Genomic DNA, 16158 nt, shown 5'->3' on the forward strand with positions numbered 1-16158 from the left:
CCCGAGGGCGGTAGGGTCTGCCATGGTGATAAAAGGAGAAAATCAAATGCGTCGGATGGTCACAGTAACAAAGGACCAAGTTGCAGGAGCTATTACCAGCACAAAATAAGTAGACACGAGCCGACGCCGGATTCGGAGGTGCTCCTCTCGCGCTCCAGGTTCAACCCGCTGGACGCTGCGGCGCTGGATCCTTTATGGCCAACAGGCCCAATATATGGTGAAGCTAAGGAGTTGAATAAAGTTGCTCTGCAAGGCGAAGGATGGAGGGAATGGTGTGGACATTATTATTAGATCTGAGGGAGTGTCGTTGAACCTGGCATGTTGAACCTGGCAAGTGAGGGCAGGGCCGCAGGAGACCTGGTGAGTCGACGATGGAGGATTTAAGGCTGGGAGCGCAGCTTAGCAGAGCTCCAGTCATCCACGCACCCAACGAACGTGAACGACATGGCAATTTGACAGGTCCCGCCCTTTTCAGCCACTACAAACCACCGACAAGTGAACGGGCCCAACCAGGGAAATGAAATACCGATAAGACTAACTGGCTTTTACTTTTTAGCTCTGCAGCAGGTTGAGGTTCCAGCCCTGCGGATTGCCGAGACGTGCAAATCACTCACAAATGAGGCCTCGCCAGTCCGTGTCACCGCTGTCACCAGTCAGGCAGTCAACACTTATCACTTGCCTATCCTGCTATTTTAGTTGTCCATGTAACTAAAGAATCCACCGAGGCTAGAGCTCATGGTAGGCCAAATGCATGGATTGTACAGAGTACGGATCAAAATGTCTATATCAAAACATCTATTGCGAGACCGGAACTGGAAAACCGAGGGTATATTCTTTATCATACAGCGAACCATAAAAGAGAAACTGTGTACAATTAATCTCACAACCCGTCCAACCTTAGCCATGTCTAACATGGCCAGCATATCTCGTACCAACACCTTTCGCAAGAGCTCACAAGAAACCTTCCCCACCCCATTGACCGCCGAACCAGAATCCATGAGATGGTCCGCCCCGTGGTCCCGCCGATCTCCCCTGACCGGCCGCCGAGGAGGGCAAGTTCGGAACCGCGCCCTTGAAATATCCCTTCTGCTTAAGCAGCTCGATCGCCTGCCGACAGTTACTCTCCATGGCGGCCGGTTGATTTTCGTTTCGTCGGGGATCCGTGAACATGGGCACGTTCGGCAGCCCCGGATACTCCGCCGCCCACGCGGCCATCTTGCGGATCATGTGCTCGGCGCCGGCGCGACAATGGCGGTCGAAGACGTCCGCCCACAGACCGTCGGACTGTTGTTTGATGTTTCGCAGGCGGTCGAGAATGCCCCAGCGCACCGTCAGCCAGGTCACGTAATGGGCGTAGTCGTGGTAGCGGCCGGTCTCGCGCATCCCTTGGAAGGGGGTATTCTTGATGGGGTCGTCGCTGAAGATCATGCTCTGGATGGAGACCAGCACTTGGAGGAACGTGGAGGATTGGGGGTTCCAGGGCTCGCCGGCGAACGTCCCTAATAGCGACAGACACACTACGCAACAGTCAGCGGAATGACCCAAGGAATGATATGCCACAGCAGCGATGGATGAAGAGCTGGGGACGTACCTTTGCCATCTGCGTGAAGATTCGGATTGAAGCTCGCATGGCCTCCAGCGTTCGACCGGAAAATGACCATGGGATTGGTTCGTGGATAATCTCCCGGGAAGAAAACGTCGAACTCAAAGAAGCCACTGTCATACGGCGTATCCTCAGGCCCAATGATGGCGAATTTCATGAAATCGGGTCTCGATGAGGCATATCGGACAAAGATTCCCGGCGGAAGGGAGGTTTTTAAGTTGGCGATCTCTCCGACGATCCGCTTCATCCGCCCGGGCATCACGGCCTTGAGACCCCAAGCTTCGGAGGCGTAGTAATGGATATCGCGAATGGTTTCGTCCCGGACCGGCAATATGCAGTTATCCCGCTGCCACTTCAACCACTCTTGCTCGGGGGTCAACGACTTGCTCTTATCGCTCGTGCTAGAGGTGGCAGTCGATTTCATAAGGTCGGCCAGAGTGGCGATTTTCTGGCATATCGCTAGGGTCTGCTTGCCTTCCCCGTCCCGGTAGTGCGAACTTGCCGATCGGATGACATTGCCTTGCAGAATGATATTTTGCATCCGCTTGTCGATGGATTGGAGGACATTCTCGTCATTTTTGCCCCGGTCCTTAAAAATGGCGCCTCCGCGCATGACATGCACGTTGAACAGACCATATCCTGGCTTTTTCTCGAGCCGCTCGACGAAGATAACAGGTCTGGTCAAGGGGAGCGAGGTAAGCGCAGAGACAAAGTCGAAGATAACATTGTACATGTCGTGCTTCTCGGTAATGTCATCCAACGAGTCGTTCCGTAACAAGTCTCCGGTCTTGTCGATGAGAAAACTCGTAAGAAACATGGCTGGAAGTGCTAGGGGTGGAGAACGGTCGAAATCGCCTCTCAGTCCTTTCGAAGGATCTGGGAGAAGCTGTAGCAGAAGTTCCATTATCGGAGCAGCGATCTCATCGGTTGGGTCGAACTGCTCCTCAACCACCGTTCCCTCGGATCTCGACATGCCCATCATCCACATTGCGTTGGAGCTGGGAGACCCCTCGTATCCGGTCCCAGCCCCTTGCCGCAGCCCACCATGCATCGCCAAATTCTGCCGCCGGATCCGCTCTTTAGCCTTCTGATTGCGCTGGCGGAGCGCGTATTCCTGATCGAATCGACACAGCGCCAGCCATATCAAATAGAGGCGGCCAAGGTCGCAGCACCAACTATACGCGTCGGTGTCGATGTAGACCACGCCGGTAATGCGGCCTAGAAACTGGTTGCCACACCCCATGCAGGTCAACGTCCTGCACGCGTCGGAGCACCGTAAGGTCGAGTTGACGTTCCCTGCATGGGTTAGCTGGCGTACATTCCCGGGCACCAGCATACTTACGTGGGCTTAATATCTCCATCGGGTTGATGGCTACGGGGAACACTTTCCGTTTGCACCTGACGCACCGAGGTTCGCGAATTTTCTTCGAGAAAGAAACAAGAGCTTCAAGACTCGCATCGATCGAGATGCTACGTCCCTCGCTCCGGGTTGGCTGGGAGCTGGTAGATGGATTTTGCCGGTCGATATTCATTTTCCGCATGTCTTGCTCTAGCTTATCCGGCGCTGAAGCCCTATCAAATGACCTTCTCGCTACTGCGGAGGACGACTCCGCTCTGGGAGCCGATGCGGAGCTTCCATGCCCTTCCTCCGTCGCTTCGGCATCAAATTGTGCCTGGAGTAGCTTTGCAAGTTCCAAATCGCCGTCAGCCATGTTGTTAGGTCGGTCAACTTCCCCGGGGTAGGAGGAATAAAGGGGCTCCTATAAAAGACGTGGAGAATTTGACAGAGCAGCAAGCCGGAAATAGAGGACACGCTCAATTATATTGCAAAACCATCTGAGTCATTGGGGAACTGGAAACGCATGTCACCAATCGGTAGCTTGGGAGTTGAGAACCAGAGACGGTTGATGTGAATTTCAGGCTCATTGGCTAGGTGATTGCGCTGGCGAGAAGTTTAAGGGAAACGCTCATAAATCAATGACAGTCGGTAAGGAAAGAGCGAAAACGAACCAAAAGGCCTGCAACACTTAGCTCAGGCTTCCAGGGGACGGATGGAACAATTCATGTTGTTTGCTGAGTGCGAAATCAATAGACACCTGTACCGTAAATTCATCAAACAGCTCTGCCAGCCTACCAGCATCTAATAAGTCATAGATCGGAATTAAGTATAACTACAGGGTATTAGACAGACTTGGACTTTTACACGAACAAGCTCCATCAATACTACCAGTATTATTCTTGAAGTTGGTGGAGTTCGTGAAAGTTCCCATTCCATCGGATGTTGGAAGCTGACGTTCAGACGTTCAATAATGTAACAACATTCAACGTTGAAGGTTCAAAGTTGTTAGGTTCATAATTAGGATTTAGGTCATAGGTGATAGGTCATAGGTGATAGGTGAAGTCGCGCAACGCACGGACCTCAACATCAACCTCTGGCACGCGACGCTTTCCAAAAGGTTCATTTATTCTGGAAGGTGTATTCCCATTTCCAGCAAGTTCTCCTATTGTGAAAGTTCTAGCTCTAATAGGCTTTGATTCCAGGCAAGGATCGTGCCTCATATTTCAAGGTCGAGGGTACATTGGAGGTGTTGGCTGAGTATGGTTGCGCATCGCGGTTCCCATTCTAAGCAACATGGATCGAGAGTTCCACCACCACCAAGGCCAAAGTGGTCATGAAGGCATGGGAATGGGTCGCGGTAGACCGAGGAGTAAGTCACCTTGCTTCCCGTTGTTCGTGTTCGGGAATAACTCTTTACAGGACCGGTAACCGATTATGGATCGACGTTGGTACAGTGGATGCGACATCGAGGCCCACGACATTCCAGGGCGCAATGCATGGAACAAGAGCGGCCAAGTGCTAGTTATATCGTTGATGTACGGGATTGCCCTCCATAATAGCACTGGAAGATCCTTCTTTGGCTGACCGTCTCAAAGCTCCAACCTCCACATGCCCGACCTGCGAAAGCCGCCGATACGATCCCAGCCCGACATCTCCATACCTCCTTGAACAAGATCCGGCACCCGATCAATGTGGTGTTATGGACTCCGGAAGGCAGAAGGTTGTTGACGGCATCCTCAAGTGGGGAGTTTACGTTATGGAATGGCATGGGATTCAACTTCGAGACGATTATGCAGGTAATGATGGGCCGATGGTAGAGCACTGTTCCAATACTCACCGATCTGTTAGGCCCATGATAACGCGATCCGAGCGGCACAATATTCCCACAGCAATGACTGGCTGATATCAGCGGACCAGGACGGTATCGTGAAGTACTGGCAACCCAACTTCAACAACGTGAAAGCCATCCAAGCCCATAATGAAGCGATCCGAGGGATGGCCATTGCGCCCACCGACTCCAAATTCGTCACCGCGGCGGATGATTCAACGTTGAAGATCTTCGACTTTGCGGGAGGGACGGAAGAATCGACGCTTACGGGCCATCAGTGGGAGCTACGGTGCGTGGATTGGCATCCAACCAAGGGGCTGATTGTGTCGGGGTCGAAAGACCACACCGTGAAGTTATGGGACCCTAGAACGGGCCGGTGCTTGACCACGCTCATCGCACATAAGAATCAGGTCTCGAAGACCGTGTTCGAGCCGACGCGCGGAGAGCTGCTAGCGACCAGTGGCCGCGATCATGTCATTCGGATCTTCGACTTGCGAATGATGAGAGACGTGTTCCTTCTACGCGGGCATGAGAAAGATGTGACCTCCTTAGCATGGCACCCCGTCCATCGCAATCTTCTGTCATCGGGTGGAAATGACGGCGCGCTGCACCATTACCTCCTTGACGAACCTAACTTGCCTGACGGCACGGCACCAACCACCTCACCCTACGACAACCCCGATCCCTCCAGCTCCCCTGCTCAAACCCTCTATCCCGCTCACTCGATGCCATATGCCCACGAATTCGCAGTGTGGACCTTGGCATGGCATCCACTCGGCCACATCCTCACCTCCGGGTCCAACGACCGCGTCACGCGCTTCTGGACGCGTCCTCGCCCCGGCGAGAAAATCTACCTCAGCGACCGCTACCATATCGGCCAATCCGCCGCCGAAGCCCAAGGCACCTACGATCGCCGCGACGGCCGCCGCCAGCTCCGCGAGGAAGAAGAGCAAGAAGCAGAAGACGAAGCCGACGGCCTCGTCGACCAGAAAATGCCCGCCCCGCAACCCGTCCTCCCGGGCCTCCCGGGCATCAGCATCAGTATGGGCACCGGCGCTAGCCCCCTGCCCCCCGGCATGGTCGGCCACCCCCCCGTCCCCCCTATCCTCCCCAGCACCGCCCCCTTCCCGCCGCCCCCACCCCCGAACCTCCCTGCCGGCAAGGTCCCCGATCTCTCCACGCTCATGGAGATGTTCGGCGGACAACTGCCGCCGATTCCGCCTCCAGGCGGTTTCCCGCCGCCCCCGCAGGGATTCCCGCCGCTACCGGCCGGGATGCCGCCGCCGCCGAATATGCTGCCGCCGGGGTTTCCCATGCCTGGATTTCCGCCGCCGCCGCCCATGGCGCTGCCGCAGCCGGGTGCGGGGTATCCGGTGGGTACGGGACCGGGTGTGGCGGAGGGGGAAAATGGGGGGGTGCGGAGGAGGACGCCGCTGCCAAGTCAGCAGGATAGCTTGAAAGAGGAGATGAAGAGGGGGAAGTTTCGGACGGCGAGATGAAGTGGAGTGGGGAATGGAAACATCGGTTGAAAGGTGGAGTTCGAATCCAGCCGAAGAGGATGCTAAGATCGGCCATCTGAATGGTTTCGCGCTGACCGGAATGCGGCATCTCTCTCATTGATGCAGATGATCGCATTTGACGGCATTCGACGTGGTCTGGATTGAGTTAGCGAGGAACAATGTGCCATGAGATCCGAGATGCCCGAACCTTTGGCGGTAGCATCCCTCTGTTGCAGCGGATGGCCGCAGCGTCGAAAGAGCCAGGGTATCTAACATGACAGAGGGAACGCGAGATCTGGGCCAGAATCGGCGCAATGGGAGAACATCAAGAAGTCACATCTGTACGATGAATTGTATGGTAGGTAGGTATGCCCATTAATATTCCGTCTCAGACGACGGGATGGTTTTCATCCTACCCTCAGCGTTGAATTGGTGATATCCGACAGGCGTGTACGGGGAGTTGGCGTATGCCGTTTTCCTTTCCGGTTCGCTGCATCGAAAGCGGTGATTGGGGGTCGTTTCCTGCTCAACGTTAGGGGTTTTGACAACCGTGAGTGAATCGTAAAGAGAAGGCTGCTGGATCTTGTTGCTTCTCGTCTTACTCACCGGATTTCAATGAGTCTATCACCTACAGGACTCACGGCACAGTACATAAGGTAGGTACAGCAGACGCTGCTCCTTCCTCCCTTCTCCGTTTGCTGTTCGGGATCGCGCTCTTTATAGAACACATGCATCCTCGCGTCAACCCATGGTTGCCACGTCTGACCGTGATAGATAGTCATGTGCAGTTAGACATCGCCGTCCAGGTCATACCTCGAATTTGTTCCATATTGAAACCACTCTTCAACTTTCCCGATTCTCCCCACTCAACACTGCTACTTGAATTCACTTCCTCATCGTATTATCTCTCAAGCCTCCAGTTACCCCATTCAATCCCGATTCCCATTCTAATTGAATCAGTCAGCTCTACTCACCACATGAGAGCATCGGGTTGAGGTAGTGGAATGAGGTCCTCGAGATCCCTTCATTCACTTCTGCTTTCCGCTACCCACATCATCGTTTCCTCTTCGTTTACGTCCACCTCCCACCACTCACCTCTTCCACACTTCGTGGATCTCCCTCCTCACTCCTGTCGAACGCGAGCATCATTCTAGAGACGGGAGCTCCAGCGCCGTTTCTCTAAGCACTCTCTAACAGCAGAAAGTGAGTTCAGCTTCTGACTCTAAACCATCACTCTCATATCATGATAACACCGCGTACCTATCCTTGCATCAATCAATAATACCGCCACCCGTCCAACTTCTCCCTTACCCCAACACAGCTCACTGTCATCCTTCAGACTGACACCACTACTAGCCGAATTTTCGGAATGCTATCGGATCAATCAAAGATAGTTGAGACGTCAACTGACTGATACTAGTGAGCCTAACTTTGTCACTCTGATCTTCAAGATGCCATCCAGGAGAGGAAATTCGGGTGGTGGATGGAGTGACCTCACAGCCGCCAGGTAAGTCCATCAGTGATTCCTAATTCGGTATGATGATCTTCGCTAACAAATATACAGGGTCAAATCGACTCCTCTGCCCCGCATGTAAGTTTGGTGCCCGTGAAAATGATCTGCCGTCTGACCATCTTTAGGATCAAATGCACGAAATGCGGAAAAAATAAGAGTGCGGAAGCGTTTTCTAACAAGCAACTGAACCAAGTCCGGGCGTCCGTCGCGAAGTTTGGCCAAGGCGCCTCCATTCCTGGGGTCAGATGCACTGCGTGCACTCCGGGGGCCCAAGAGCAAGGCACCTGCGTCATGTGCCACAAAATCAAACCCTTGCTGGAATTCTCAAAGCGGCAACGTGGGGAAGGCGACCAGAAGGTAAGTATATTCTATATCTAGAGCAGTTAAGTATCCACAATTAACTCGGCCTGTAGAAATGCGAAGAGTGCATGGAGGAGCACCTGGTCCTGGCCGACGTGCCAATGGAACACGAGGTCAACTCTGTGCCGCCTAGCATTGAGGACGGGTCCGAGACGGACGAGGATAGCTCGTACAAGGTAGGATATCCCATTTTCCACGTTTGATCCCAACCTCGCGTCTATCTGCCTATGAGGTCCGGCAGCTAATCGTGTTCGCTACTAGACTGGACTCAGCTCCCGCTTGGGGACCCTTGAGATTTCGAGTAACTATACGGGCGAATCCAAGGATACCACTAGCAAGCCAAGTGGGATTCGACTCCCGGTAGATCTTCAGTCGTTCCTCGAATCGGATGAGTTGTTCGAAAGCTCCACGTCGAAGAGCAAAGCTTCCCGACGTGGCTTGATGATCGGCTTTTCGAACGCCTCAAAAGCTCCTCCTCATGCCACTTCTTCCTCTGCCTACGATCCCTACGATGCGCCGTCTCAGGCGGACGACGATGCAATCAACCGAGCCACTGCGGCGATGCTTCAAGCCGCCCCCGTGCCCCCGCCCTCTGGTGCAAGCCGCTCAAAATTCGCCAGAGTTAAGGCGGCCAAGCCAGTTCGGTCCGGGAAGTCGGGGTTTTCCGATGACGAGAAGTCTGACCATGGGGATTGGAGCACCGTTGACTCGGACAGTGAGGATGACGAGCTCCCGTGAGCTGATGCGCTTGCATAGCACACCAAGGTGATTACGAACAGTACTTTTTCTGTGATGCACGATGGCATCGGGATACTCAGTGAAGAGAGCTTGGATGCTTCAATCGAGAAACTGCACAATTCGCGATGCGCTAGGGGTTGCGAAAGTCCAAGGCTTCCTTTCTCCGAAACCATCAAGGTGATTTGACAGTCACTGAATGGAATTCTGGGATACTGGGATGCTTGAATCATGTATTACCACCCAATTGCGAAGAGCCAGCGCTTCTATTTTCCAAAGCCGTTATGAAGGTGAATGGACAAGTCATCGGATGAAAAGCTGGGGACGGGAACCTCCTAGATAGATGCTTGAATCAGTTAGAATCATTACACCGACAGCTCGATTCGTTTGCTTCAATACAATGGTTCACATTCAGTAAGCTGCTGATGTTACCCATGATCGCTCGTTCTCATGATCAATGAATTTTGAACAGGTCCATTTTGTGATCCATGCAATAACACGACGCCATTTCCCCATGCCCAGTTAGTAGTTATGGGTTCCCTAGGCCACGGCTATGAAAGCAAAGGACGTCATCTCCCTCCTCTCGATGTTCTCCATCCATCTGCCTCATCGACCGACCTCCATTGTCCGTCTCTACTCAGCCTGCGGCGCCCCACGACCACGTCCGAACCCAGTCCTGAAATCCGGTCTGAACCCACCGGGCGCATCGCCCTCCTTGCCCTCACCCTGGTCCCTCCGCCTATACCCCTCCCGGTCGCCGCGTCCACCACGGTCACCACCGCGGCCGCCGCCGCGGCGCTCACGGTCCTCACCGCCCAGCATGCCGCGCGGGGGCGGGTGGCTTCGCTGCTGCTTGATGTGGGTCTGCGGGACGATCTCGGCGGGGACGTGCAGCCATTCGCGGAGGTAGTCGAGGCCCTCAGGGGTCAGGGTGTAGTAGAACCATTGCCAGGAGAACTGGGTCTTGACGAAGCCGCGGGAGGTGAGGGATTGCATTGCCTTGATAACCTGGTGATGGAGGTTAGCGAGGGGTTTCAGGGTTTGGGGTGTGTTGAGCTTGGGTGGATGGAGGATAGGAAATCGATGGGGTCAGAGGTGGACGTACGAAGAGGTTGTTGACATCGAGATGCGGGTGCTTCGGGAGGTTGTAGTCTTTCGGCGCGACCATCACGCCCTCTGTATTCGGGTCAGTCTCATTGCCACTTGATTCCTCGTGTCGGCAAGCTCGTCGTACCCTTGAAGATGTACTCATGGATCTTTTTGCGATCGGCCTTGGGCATAAGCCTGGAGACGGTCAGTAGGTTTCATGGTGGATTGAGATCGGTAATGGCTTACATCTTGGCGGTATTTACAAGATGCAGCCGAGATTGGCGAGTTCGTGATGTGTGGTGCGGTAGAAGGTCGATGTGCGAGAGGTAAGTGTAGATGAGGATTGTGTGGATTTTTGGATTAGCGAGAGTTTCGTGGGAGAGGCTTGGCAGTGGCTGAAAAATGGTCAGGTGATAAATGATTGTGGCTTGACGTGGGGTATGTCCGCCACTCACTTATCCTTCATCACCCAGCTGTTCACCACTCATCAGAGACTGTCTCACTCATCAAAGACTCACTTTTATCGCGCCATAACTCGAATAGTTCAAATAATTCAATCCCACGTACTTTGCTGTGGCCAAGACTCCGACATCCTCATCCTCTAACTTGAACAAACCATGGCCGCCACAGCATTGCTACCCAGCAAGCGACCGCAGCTGGAGGCCAACACCATCCGATCAAAGTCCTCATGTCGCTTCTCCCCCGCTGGAACACACACTGTCAATCTCATAATCAATACTATTCCCGGCTGTGGCCTTCCCCCCACCGTCCAACTCCCCGTCCGCTCCGCCGCCCGCATCAGCGATGTTTACTTTCAAATCCTCAGCCTCCTCCCCGCCCAACTAGTTGACACCCACCGAGTCAACGTAAACCTCCTCACATTACGGGCTCTTACACCTCATGATGACGAGCCCATCTCAACCCTCCTCTCCAACGCTCACGATGACCTCCTCACCCTCAACCTCACCCTCCCGCTTCCCGGTGGCAAAGGCGGCTTCGGCTCGCAACTTCGCGCCGCGGGCGGGCGCATGTCCTCGCGCAAGAAGCGCAACCAAGGCGACCCGAATGCCTCCAGCCGCAACCTAGACGGGCGGCGCCTACGGACAATCACTGAGGCGAAGGCACTCGCGGAATATCTGGTGGTCCGACCGGAGATGGATAAAAAGGAGAAAGAGGAGCGGCGGAAACGGTGGGAGGAGATCGTGGAGGCGACGGAGCGGAAGGCGGAGGAGATGCGGAGTGGGAAGGGGAGAGTGGATGGGAAGTGGGTGGAGATGAAGGATGAGAGCATTGAGAAGATGAGGCTGGCGATTTTGGAGCGGGCGGCTAAGGAGAGGGAGGCGCAGGAAGAGGAGATGGAGGGTGCGCCGATGGAGGTGACACCGCGTGAAGAACCGGAAAGCTCGAAATCAGGGAAAGCCCGGGATGCGGTGCGGGTTTATGGATGGGATGAGGATGATGAGTTCATGTCGGACTCTTCGGAGGAGGGCTCGGAACCGAGTGAGGACACGGAGATCTCGGAGGGTGATGGGGCTGGGTCTTCGAAGGGCAAATCGAAAGTCGTTTGACGTGCATGGATCTGTTTTCGACAGTATTTTAACAGCGTTTGGGTATACCAACTGGGCAGGCGTTGGAGCAGAATATATTGCTCATTTGCTTCAGGGGCGGTTTTATGTCAATCACGTAGCGAGCAATTCTCATAGCATATTCAAAAGTATGCTATTTATCCGTTCATTTGGAAATTGGTCTATACTTGGATTTAAAGCAATTATTAAAGGTAATATTTACTTCTGTCTCGGTACAACAATGTCTTCTTGCCAAAATCACTACTACGTAGTAAGGGACAATCATACGACAGGGGTTGGAGTAACGTCGCGTCTGACCGCGAACCTCGAGGACCCGAATCGACAACCAAACATTCACCCGATATGCGATTTTCACCGCTGTCAACAGTTACATTCATCAAAGCTGTACTATAACCCGAATCTCGGGGAACCTTCTTGACATCCCGAGCCGCTGAACGATACTGGGAAAACCGAAGCACGAATCTACCTACCGACCCCATTTGTGTCCAACGGTCATCCCCTTGACTCGAATACTCGAACACAAATGTCTGCCACCTGGATATCATGATCTGGCCTATCATTCTCGAAGACACGAATATAGACGCTTCATCGACCTCCTCATCACTACCCTTTATTGAGGGTCTCATAGGACGTCAACATGTCGTCATACCGTGCTGGTCAAGTGGTTGGGCTCAATGACGGCAGACAGGCTACAGTCCGTTTCGTCGGCGAGACATCATTCGCCCAAGGGGACTGGATTGGGGTAGAATTCGAAGATGCGTTGGGCAAGAACGATGGTTCGGTACAAGGAGAGCGATACTTTGACTGCCAGCCCGGCCATGGCATGTTTATGCGACCGTCTGGCATCTCGGCCATCCTGGAGGAGCCTCGATCAAAACCTCAAGCCGCGAAATCAGCCACGAAGGAGAATGGGAAGCCGAGTGGAAGCGTGGTAAAGGGCAGGCCGTCAAGTATAACTACATCCACCACACGGCCACGACAGAGCATGGCACCGCCCGCGACGACAAAAAGGCAATCGATGGCTCCGTCTACGACTACCGCTCGACGAACCCCCGTCCCACCAAACCCTTCCACAAGACTGTCGGCACGATCATCGATTGGGCCAGGCCTTAGGTCTACATCCTCTAGGCCGTCTCTGTCAGGGACTACTTCTGCCAGATCGGGGGTTTCCTCACCAACCAAGCCATCTGGTGTCGTGTCGCCCACCAAGCCTACTCCCCTTCCATCGGCAGCTTCTCGAAGAGTCAGTCCTCCGACTTCCGGTGCCAAATCGATTTCATCGACTCTCCAACCTTCACAGCCGCCACAACCTACCGCGAGCAGCCGACCTTCCGCCTCCAAACCAAGCCCCGCATCCAATAAAGAGATCGATGACCTCAACTCTAAAATCCGCATCCTGGAAAAGAAGCGACTGGAAGACCGAGAGAAGCTCAAAACCTTCGACCGCACCCAGGAAGAACGCGACCGATTCCATACCATCATCGAGAAACTTCAAGCGAAATGTCAAACCCAACAGCATGAATCGACCGAGTTACGGAAGCAACTTCGCGACACGAAGGGGGCGGTGGAACAGATTGAGGCGATGCAGGCAGAGCATGATTCACTTATGGAGATGGCAGCGTTGGATCGAGAGATGGCCGAGGAGCAGGCGGAGGCATATAAAACGGAAATGGGGGGATTGAAGGACCGCGCTGAGGAGTTGCAACTGGAGAATGAGATATTGAAAGAAGAGAACGAGGAGTTGAGCAAGGATATGAGTCCGGAGGAACGGACGAGTAAAGGATGGTTGCAGATGGAGAGGGAGAATGGTCGGTTACGAGAGGCGCTGCTGCGCCTGCGGGATATAAGCCAAGAGCAAGAGGGACAGTTTCGTGAGGAGATCCAAAGCCTGGAGGAGGACGTTCAGGAACTGGCGGCTTTGAAGGCAGAGTTCGATGATATGAAAGCGAAGCTGCTCGAATCCGAAGCGGACGTGGATGACCTGCGACAGCAGCTGGACGCCGCTCTCGGAGCGGAAGACATGATCGAGCAGCTCACCGAGCGCAACTTTGCCCTTACGGAGCAACTCGAAGAGCTCAAGAATATGGTCGACGATCTTCAGAGCTTGACAGAACTCAACGACGAGCTGGAGCTCAACCATGTTGAAAACGAGAAGCAGCTACAGGAAGTTATCGACTTCAAAGATTCGCTGCTCTATGAGCAGACCAAGCGTGCCAACCAGCAAGACGAGACGCTGACGGATCAGGAGTATACCATCACTCGATTCCGAGAGTTGGTCATCAACCTCCAAGCGGACCTCGAGCAAATGCGGGCATCGAAGGAGATCACCGAGACCGAAGCGCAAGAACTCAGCAGCAAATCAAGAGACATGATGGACCTGAACCGTCAACTCCAGATGTCGGCATCGAACGCCCGCATCAAGACCATCGACCTGGAACTCCGCCGCATGGAAGCTCAGGAAGCCTCGGAACACCTCACGATTGTCCAGTTGTTCTTACCCGATGCATTCCACGCCGAACGAGACTCTGTACTAGCATACATGCGCGTCAAACGCATTGGATTCAAAGGAAAACTACTCCATAACTTCCTCCGAGATAAGGTGGCGGCACAGGACCGCACGTATCTGCCGGAGCAGGTCTATCATGCGTGCGACGCGATGGATAAACTCACCTGGGTGCAGGCGATGTGCGACCGATTTGTGAGCTGCATGCAGACGTGCGACTTGGAGCAGTTCGCGAAGTTCGCCGGCTCGTTGTATGAGCTGGAGCCGGTGGAGCGGACTTTGAATGCGTATATTGATCAGTTGAGGAAGGACGAGGTGAAGGAGAGTGATGTGGTTGAAGGGTTGCACAGGTATGGTCATACTCTCCATTCTCCGATTCGATCCTAACATTTCGATAGGTCGATTGCATTAATGTCACATCTAGCCGAACACCACCTCCGAGAGGGGCTAGAATCGTTTGGTGATGAGATCCTAATGAAGGCTCTCATGATGCAAAGCAATCTTGAAAGTGCTGCCGCGTCTCTCCTTGCTACCAAAACGGACGTCGGCTCTCACTTTGCGGAAGCAGTCGAGACCGGCCATGAGGGTCTGGAAACATTCGATCAAGCTACCGAGACCCTCATTGCACAGTCTCGAAGTGCCAAGGTGGTCGTGTCGAAGGTGGTTCGTGCTCTACAAGACCTGAAAGCGCGCAGCCTTTCACTCAAGCCTGATTCAACCGAGCTGCTTTTCTCCAAAAGCGAATCCGCGACATCTGCCATCTCAAAATACGCACAGCAACTGGGTCATTCTGCCTCCTCTCTCCTCCACGTAGAGGGCCGTACCGAGCCTCTACACTTCTCCGACGTCGCCTCCCTCATGCGCAAGACAGCCGCGTCCTTCTACGCCTTAAGTACCGAATCCGCATCCGATAACCCCCTGCAACCCATCATCTCCAACCTCCGGACCCTGGTCGACAGTCTCTCTACCCTCTCTCCCCTGGCCACCGACCTCTCCCAAGCCGACGAATTCGAACGCCCTTCACCACCCTGGGTCCTCCGTTCCAACGAACTCGCCGCCACTAAACTCACCTCCGCCGCTACCGAAGCCGAGCTCCGCCGCCTCAAGGACGAGCTCCACGAACGCACTGCGCACCTCCGCTTCAAAGAAAAAGAACTCGAAGACGCGACCCACAAGGCTGAGACCCTCGACAGCCGCATGAAGGAAGCCGGCAAGAAAGCCACGCGCATCACCGAGCTCGAGAAGCTCCTCGACCAGGGCAAACAGCGCGAGCAGCTCGCCGTGCGCGCCCTCGAGCAAAAAGAAGCTGAGATCCGCACCGCCGTCGAAGCGCGCGAGCACTGGCGCCACCTCGCCGAGACCTCCGCCCCGAAGCCCGGGGCCGCCGGCACCGCCATCGAGCTCACCCCTGGTGCCATCCAGGAGCTCGAGCGCCTCCGCGCCGAGGTTGACGTGCTGCAGGCGACGAACCGGTTCCTGCGCGCGGAAGCGCGGCGTGCCAAGACGGAGGCGCAGGTCGCGGAGACCAGCTGGCTGGCGGCGCCGATCGTGGCGGCGCGCACGCCGGAGCAGACGGCGACGGAGTCGGCGCATCGGAAGGGATTGCAGTTGCTGGAGACGATCGCGGGGATTCCGGCGGAGGCAGCGCTGGTGCGGTTGAGGCCGGCGGTGGAGGGAAAGCGGATGAAGTGGAGGCCGAAGAGGGAGATTCCGAGGTTTCAGGTGCTGGAACAGGAGATGCGGCGGTTGGAGGTGTGGGAGATGTGGGAGAGGGAGGTGGCAGTGGGGACGAAGGCGATGAAGTTTGGGGGCGGGTTCGAGGTCCCGAGTGCCAGAGTGAGCGTCGTTTAGGCTCGATGCATGTCTGGATGGGCGTCGATTTTTGAGAGAATTTTGGGAATACCTTAGCTTGTCAAGTCTTCAATGTCTTGACTTTTTATACCCAACAAGGCGTGTCCTAAGTTAAAGCTCGAAATTGTCTATGTTTGCACTTCTTACTACCCAATCCAGCGATATCGGTCCAGCGATTGACACGGCACCGTGCGATCCACGTTTATAATCACGTCAGACAGGATATAACATCGAGTTCACCAATATATCTAG

At 54.5% G+C, this 16158-nt stretch overlaps 6 protein-coding genes across 6 annotated transcripts; 4 read left to right on the forward strand and 2 right to left on the reverse strand.

Annotated features, from left to right (window-relative positions):
• Positions 1 to 814: 814 nt before the first annotated feature.
• Positions 815 to 2956, reverse strand: P152DRAFT_443190 (uncharacterized protein). Its single transcript, XM_033677771.1, has 2 exons — positions 1592 to 2956; positions 815 to 1517 (listed from the first exon to the last, which is right to left on the reverse strand). The coding sequence occupies exons 1-2, from the start codon at positions 2937 to 2939 to the stop codon at positions 952 to 954; spliced, it is 1914 nt and encodes a 637-aa protein (XP_033530417.1). The 5' UTR covers positions 2940 to 2956; the 3' UTR covers positions 815 to 951.
• A 1279-nt stretch (positions 2957 to 4235) lies between these two features.
• On the forward strand, positions 4236 to 6269 carry P152DRAFT_468805 (WD40 repeat-like protein; the record flags this gene model as incomplete). Its single annotated transcript, XM_033680846.1, has 4 exons — positions 4236 to 4311; positions 4362 to 4477; positions 4538 to 4738; positions 4791 to 6269. The coding sequence occupies 4 exons, from the start codon at positions 4236 to 4238 to the stop codon at positions 6267 to 6269; spliced, it is 1872 nt and encodes a 623-aa protein (XP_033530418.1).
• A 1115-nt stretch (positions 6270 to 7384) lies between these two features.
• Positions 7385 to 9144, forward strand: P152DRAFT_209595 (uncharacterized protein). Its single transcript, XM_033674406.1, has 6 exons — positions 7385 to 7472; positions 7690 to 7776; positions 7834 to 7860; positions 7908 to 8139; positions 8196 to 8318; positions 8404 to 9144. The coding sequence occupies exons 2-6, from the start codon at positions 7721 to 7723 to the stop codon at positions 8878 to 8880; spliced, it is 915 nt and encodes a 304-aa protein (XP_033530419.1). The 5' UTR covers positions 7385 to 7472; positions 7690 to 7720; the 3' UTR covers positions 8881 to 9144.
• Positions 9145 to 9259: 115 nt separating this feature from the next.
• P152DRAFT_209583 (uncharacterized protein) lies at positions 9260 to 10302 on the reverse strand. The gene is made up of 4 exons (XM_033674405.1): positions 10213 to 10302; positions 10112 to 10161; positions 9983 to 10053; positions 9260 to 9885 (listed from the first exon to the last, which is right to left on the reverse strand). Coding segments are annotated over exons 1-4 (498 nt in total). The 5' UTR covers positions 10215 to 10302; the 3' UTR covers positions 9260 to 9510.
• Positions 10303 to 10530: 228 nt separating this feature from the next.
• P152DRAFT_462187 (uncharacterized protein) lies at positions 10531 to 11785 on the forward strand. The gene has a single exon (XM_033680280.1). It carries the CDS (start codon positions 10584 to 10586, stop codon positions 11532 to 11534), a length of 951 nt encoding a protein of 316 aa, XP_033530421.1. The 5' UTR covers positions 10531 to 10583; the 3' UTR covers positions 11535 to 11785.
• Positions 11786 to 11851: 66 nt separating this feature from the next.
• Positions 11852 to 16150, forward strand: P152DRAFT_443203 (uncharacterized protein). The gene is made up of 2 exons (XM_033677772.1): positions 11852 to 14405; positions 14454 to 16150. The coding sequence occupies exons 1-2, from the start codon at positions 12190 to 12192 to the stop codon at positions 15904 to 15906; spliced, it is 3669 nt and encodes a 1222-aa protein (XP_033530422.1). The 5' UTR covers positions 11852 to 12189; the 3' UTR covers positions 15907 to 16150.
• The last annotated feature ends 8 nt before the right edge of the window (positions 16151 to 16158 follow it).

The sequence above is a fragment of the Eremomyces bilateralis genome (assembly GCF_010015585.1).
Source record: "Eremomyces bilateralis CBS 781.70 unplaced genomic scaffold P152scaffold_31, whole genome shotgun sequence".
Taxonomy (NCBI): domain Eukaryota; kingdom Fungi; phylum Ascomycota; class Dothideomycetes; order Eremomycetales; family Eremomycetaceae; genus Eremomyces; species Eremomyces bilateralis.

What these genes read in the sequence shown, in the direction of transcription:
- P152DRAFT_443190 (XM_033677771.1), bottom strand. Translation starts at nt 2,939, where the DNA reads ATGCTGGTGCCCGGGAATGTACGCCAGCTAACCCATGCAGGGAACGTC. An exon ending in TCTTCACGCAGATGGCAAAG is followed by an intron (nt 1,518 to 1,591) that starts GTACGTCCCCAG and finishes ACTGTTGCGTAG; the next exon opens with TGTGTCTGTCGCTATTAGGG.
- P152DRAFT_209595 (XM_033674406.1), top strand. Translation starts at nt 7,721, where the DNA reads ATGCCATCCAGGAGAGGAAATTCGGGTGGTGGATGGAGTGACCTCACA. An exon ending in GTGGGGAAGGCGACCAGAAG is followed by an intron (nt 8,140 to 8,195) that starts GTAAGTATATTC and finishes CTCGGCCTGTAG; the next exon opens with AAATGCGAAGAGTGCATGGA. An exon ending in ACGAGGATAGCTCGTACAAG is followed by an intron (nt 8,319 to 8,403) that starts GTAGGATATCCC and finishes GTTCGCTACTAG; the next exon opens with ACTGGACTCAGCTCCCGCTT.
- P152DRAFT_209583 (XM_033674405.1), bottom strand. An exon ending in CCATGAGTACATCTTCAAGG is followed by an intron (nt 10,054 to 10,111) that starts GTACGACGAGCT and finishes ACCCGAATACAG; the next exon opens with AGGGCGTGATGGTCGCGCCG. An exon ending in TCGATGTCAACAACCTCTTC is followed by an intron (nt 9,886 to 9,982) that starts GTACGTCCACCT and finishes CTCCATCACCAG; the next exon opens with GTTATCAAGGCAATGCAATC.
- P152DRAFT_462187 (XM_033680280.1), top strand. Translation starts at nt 10,584, where the DNA reads ATGGCCGCCACAGCATTGCTACCCAGCAAGCGACCGCAGCTGGAGGCC.
- P152DRAFT_443203 (XM_033677772.1), top strand. Translation starts at nt 12,190, where the DNA reads ATGTCGTCATACCGTGCTGGTCAAGTGGTTGGGCTCAATGACGGCAGA. An exon ending in GTGGTTGAAGGGTTGCACAG is followed by an intron (nt 14,406 to 14,453) that starts GTATGGTCATAC and finishes ACATTTCGATAG; the next exon opens with GTCGATTGCATTAATGTCAC.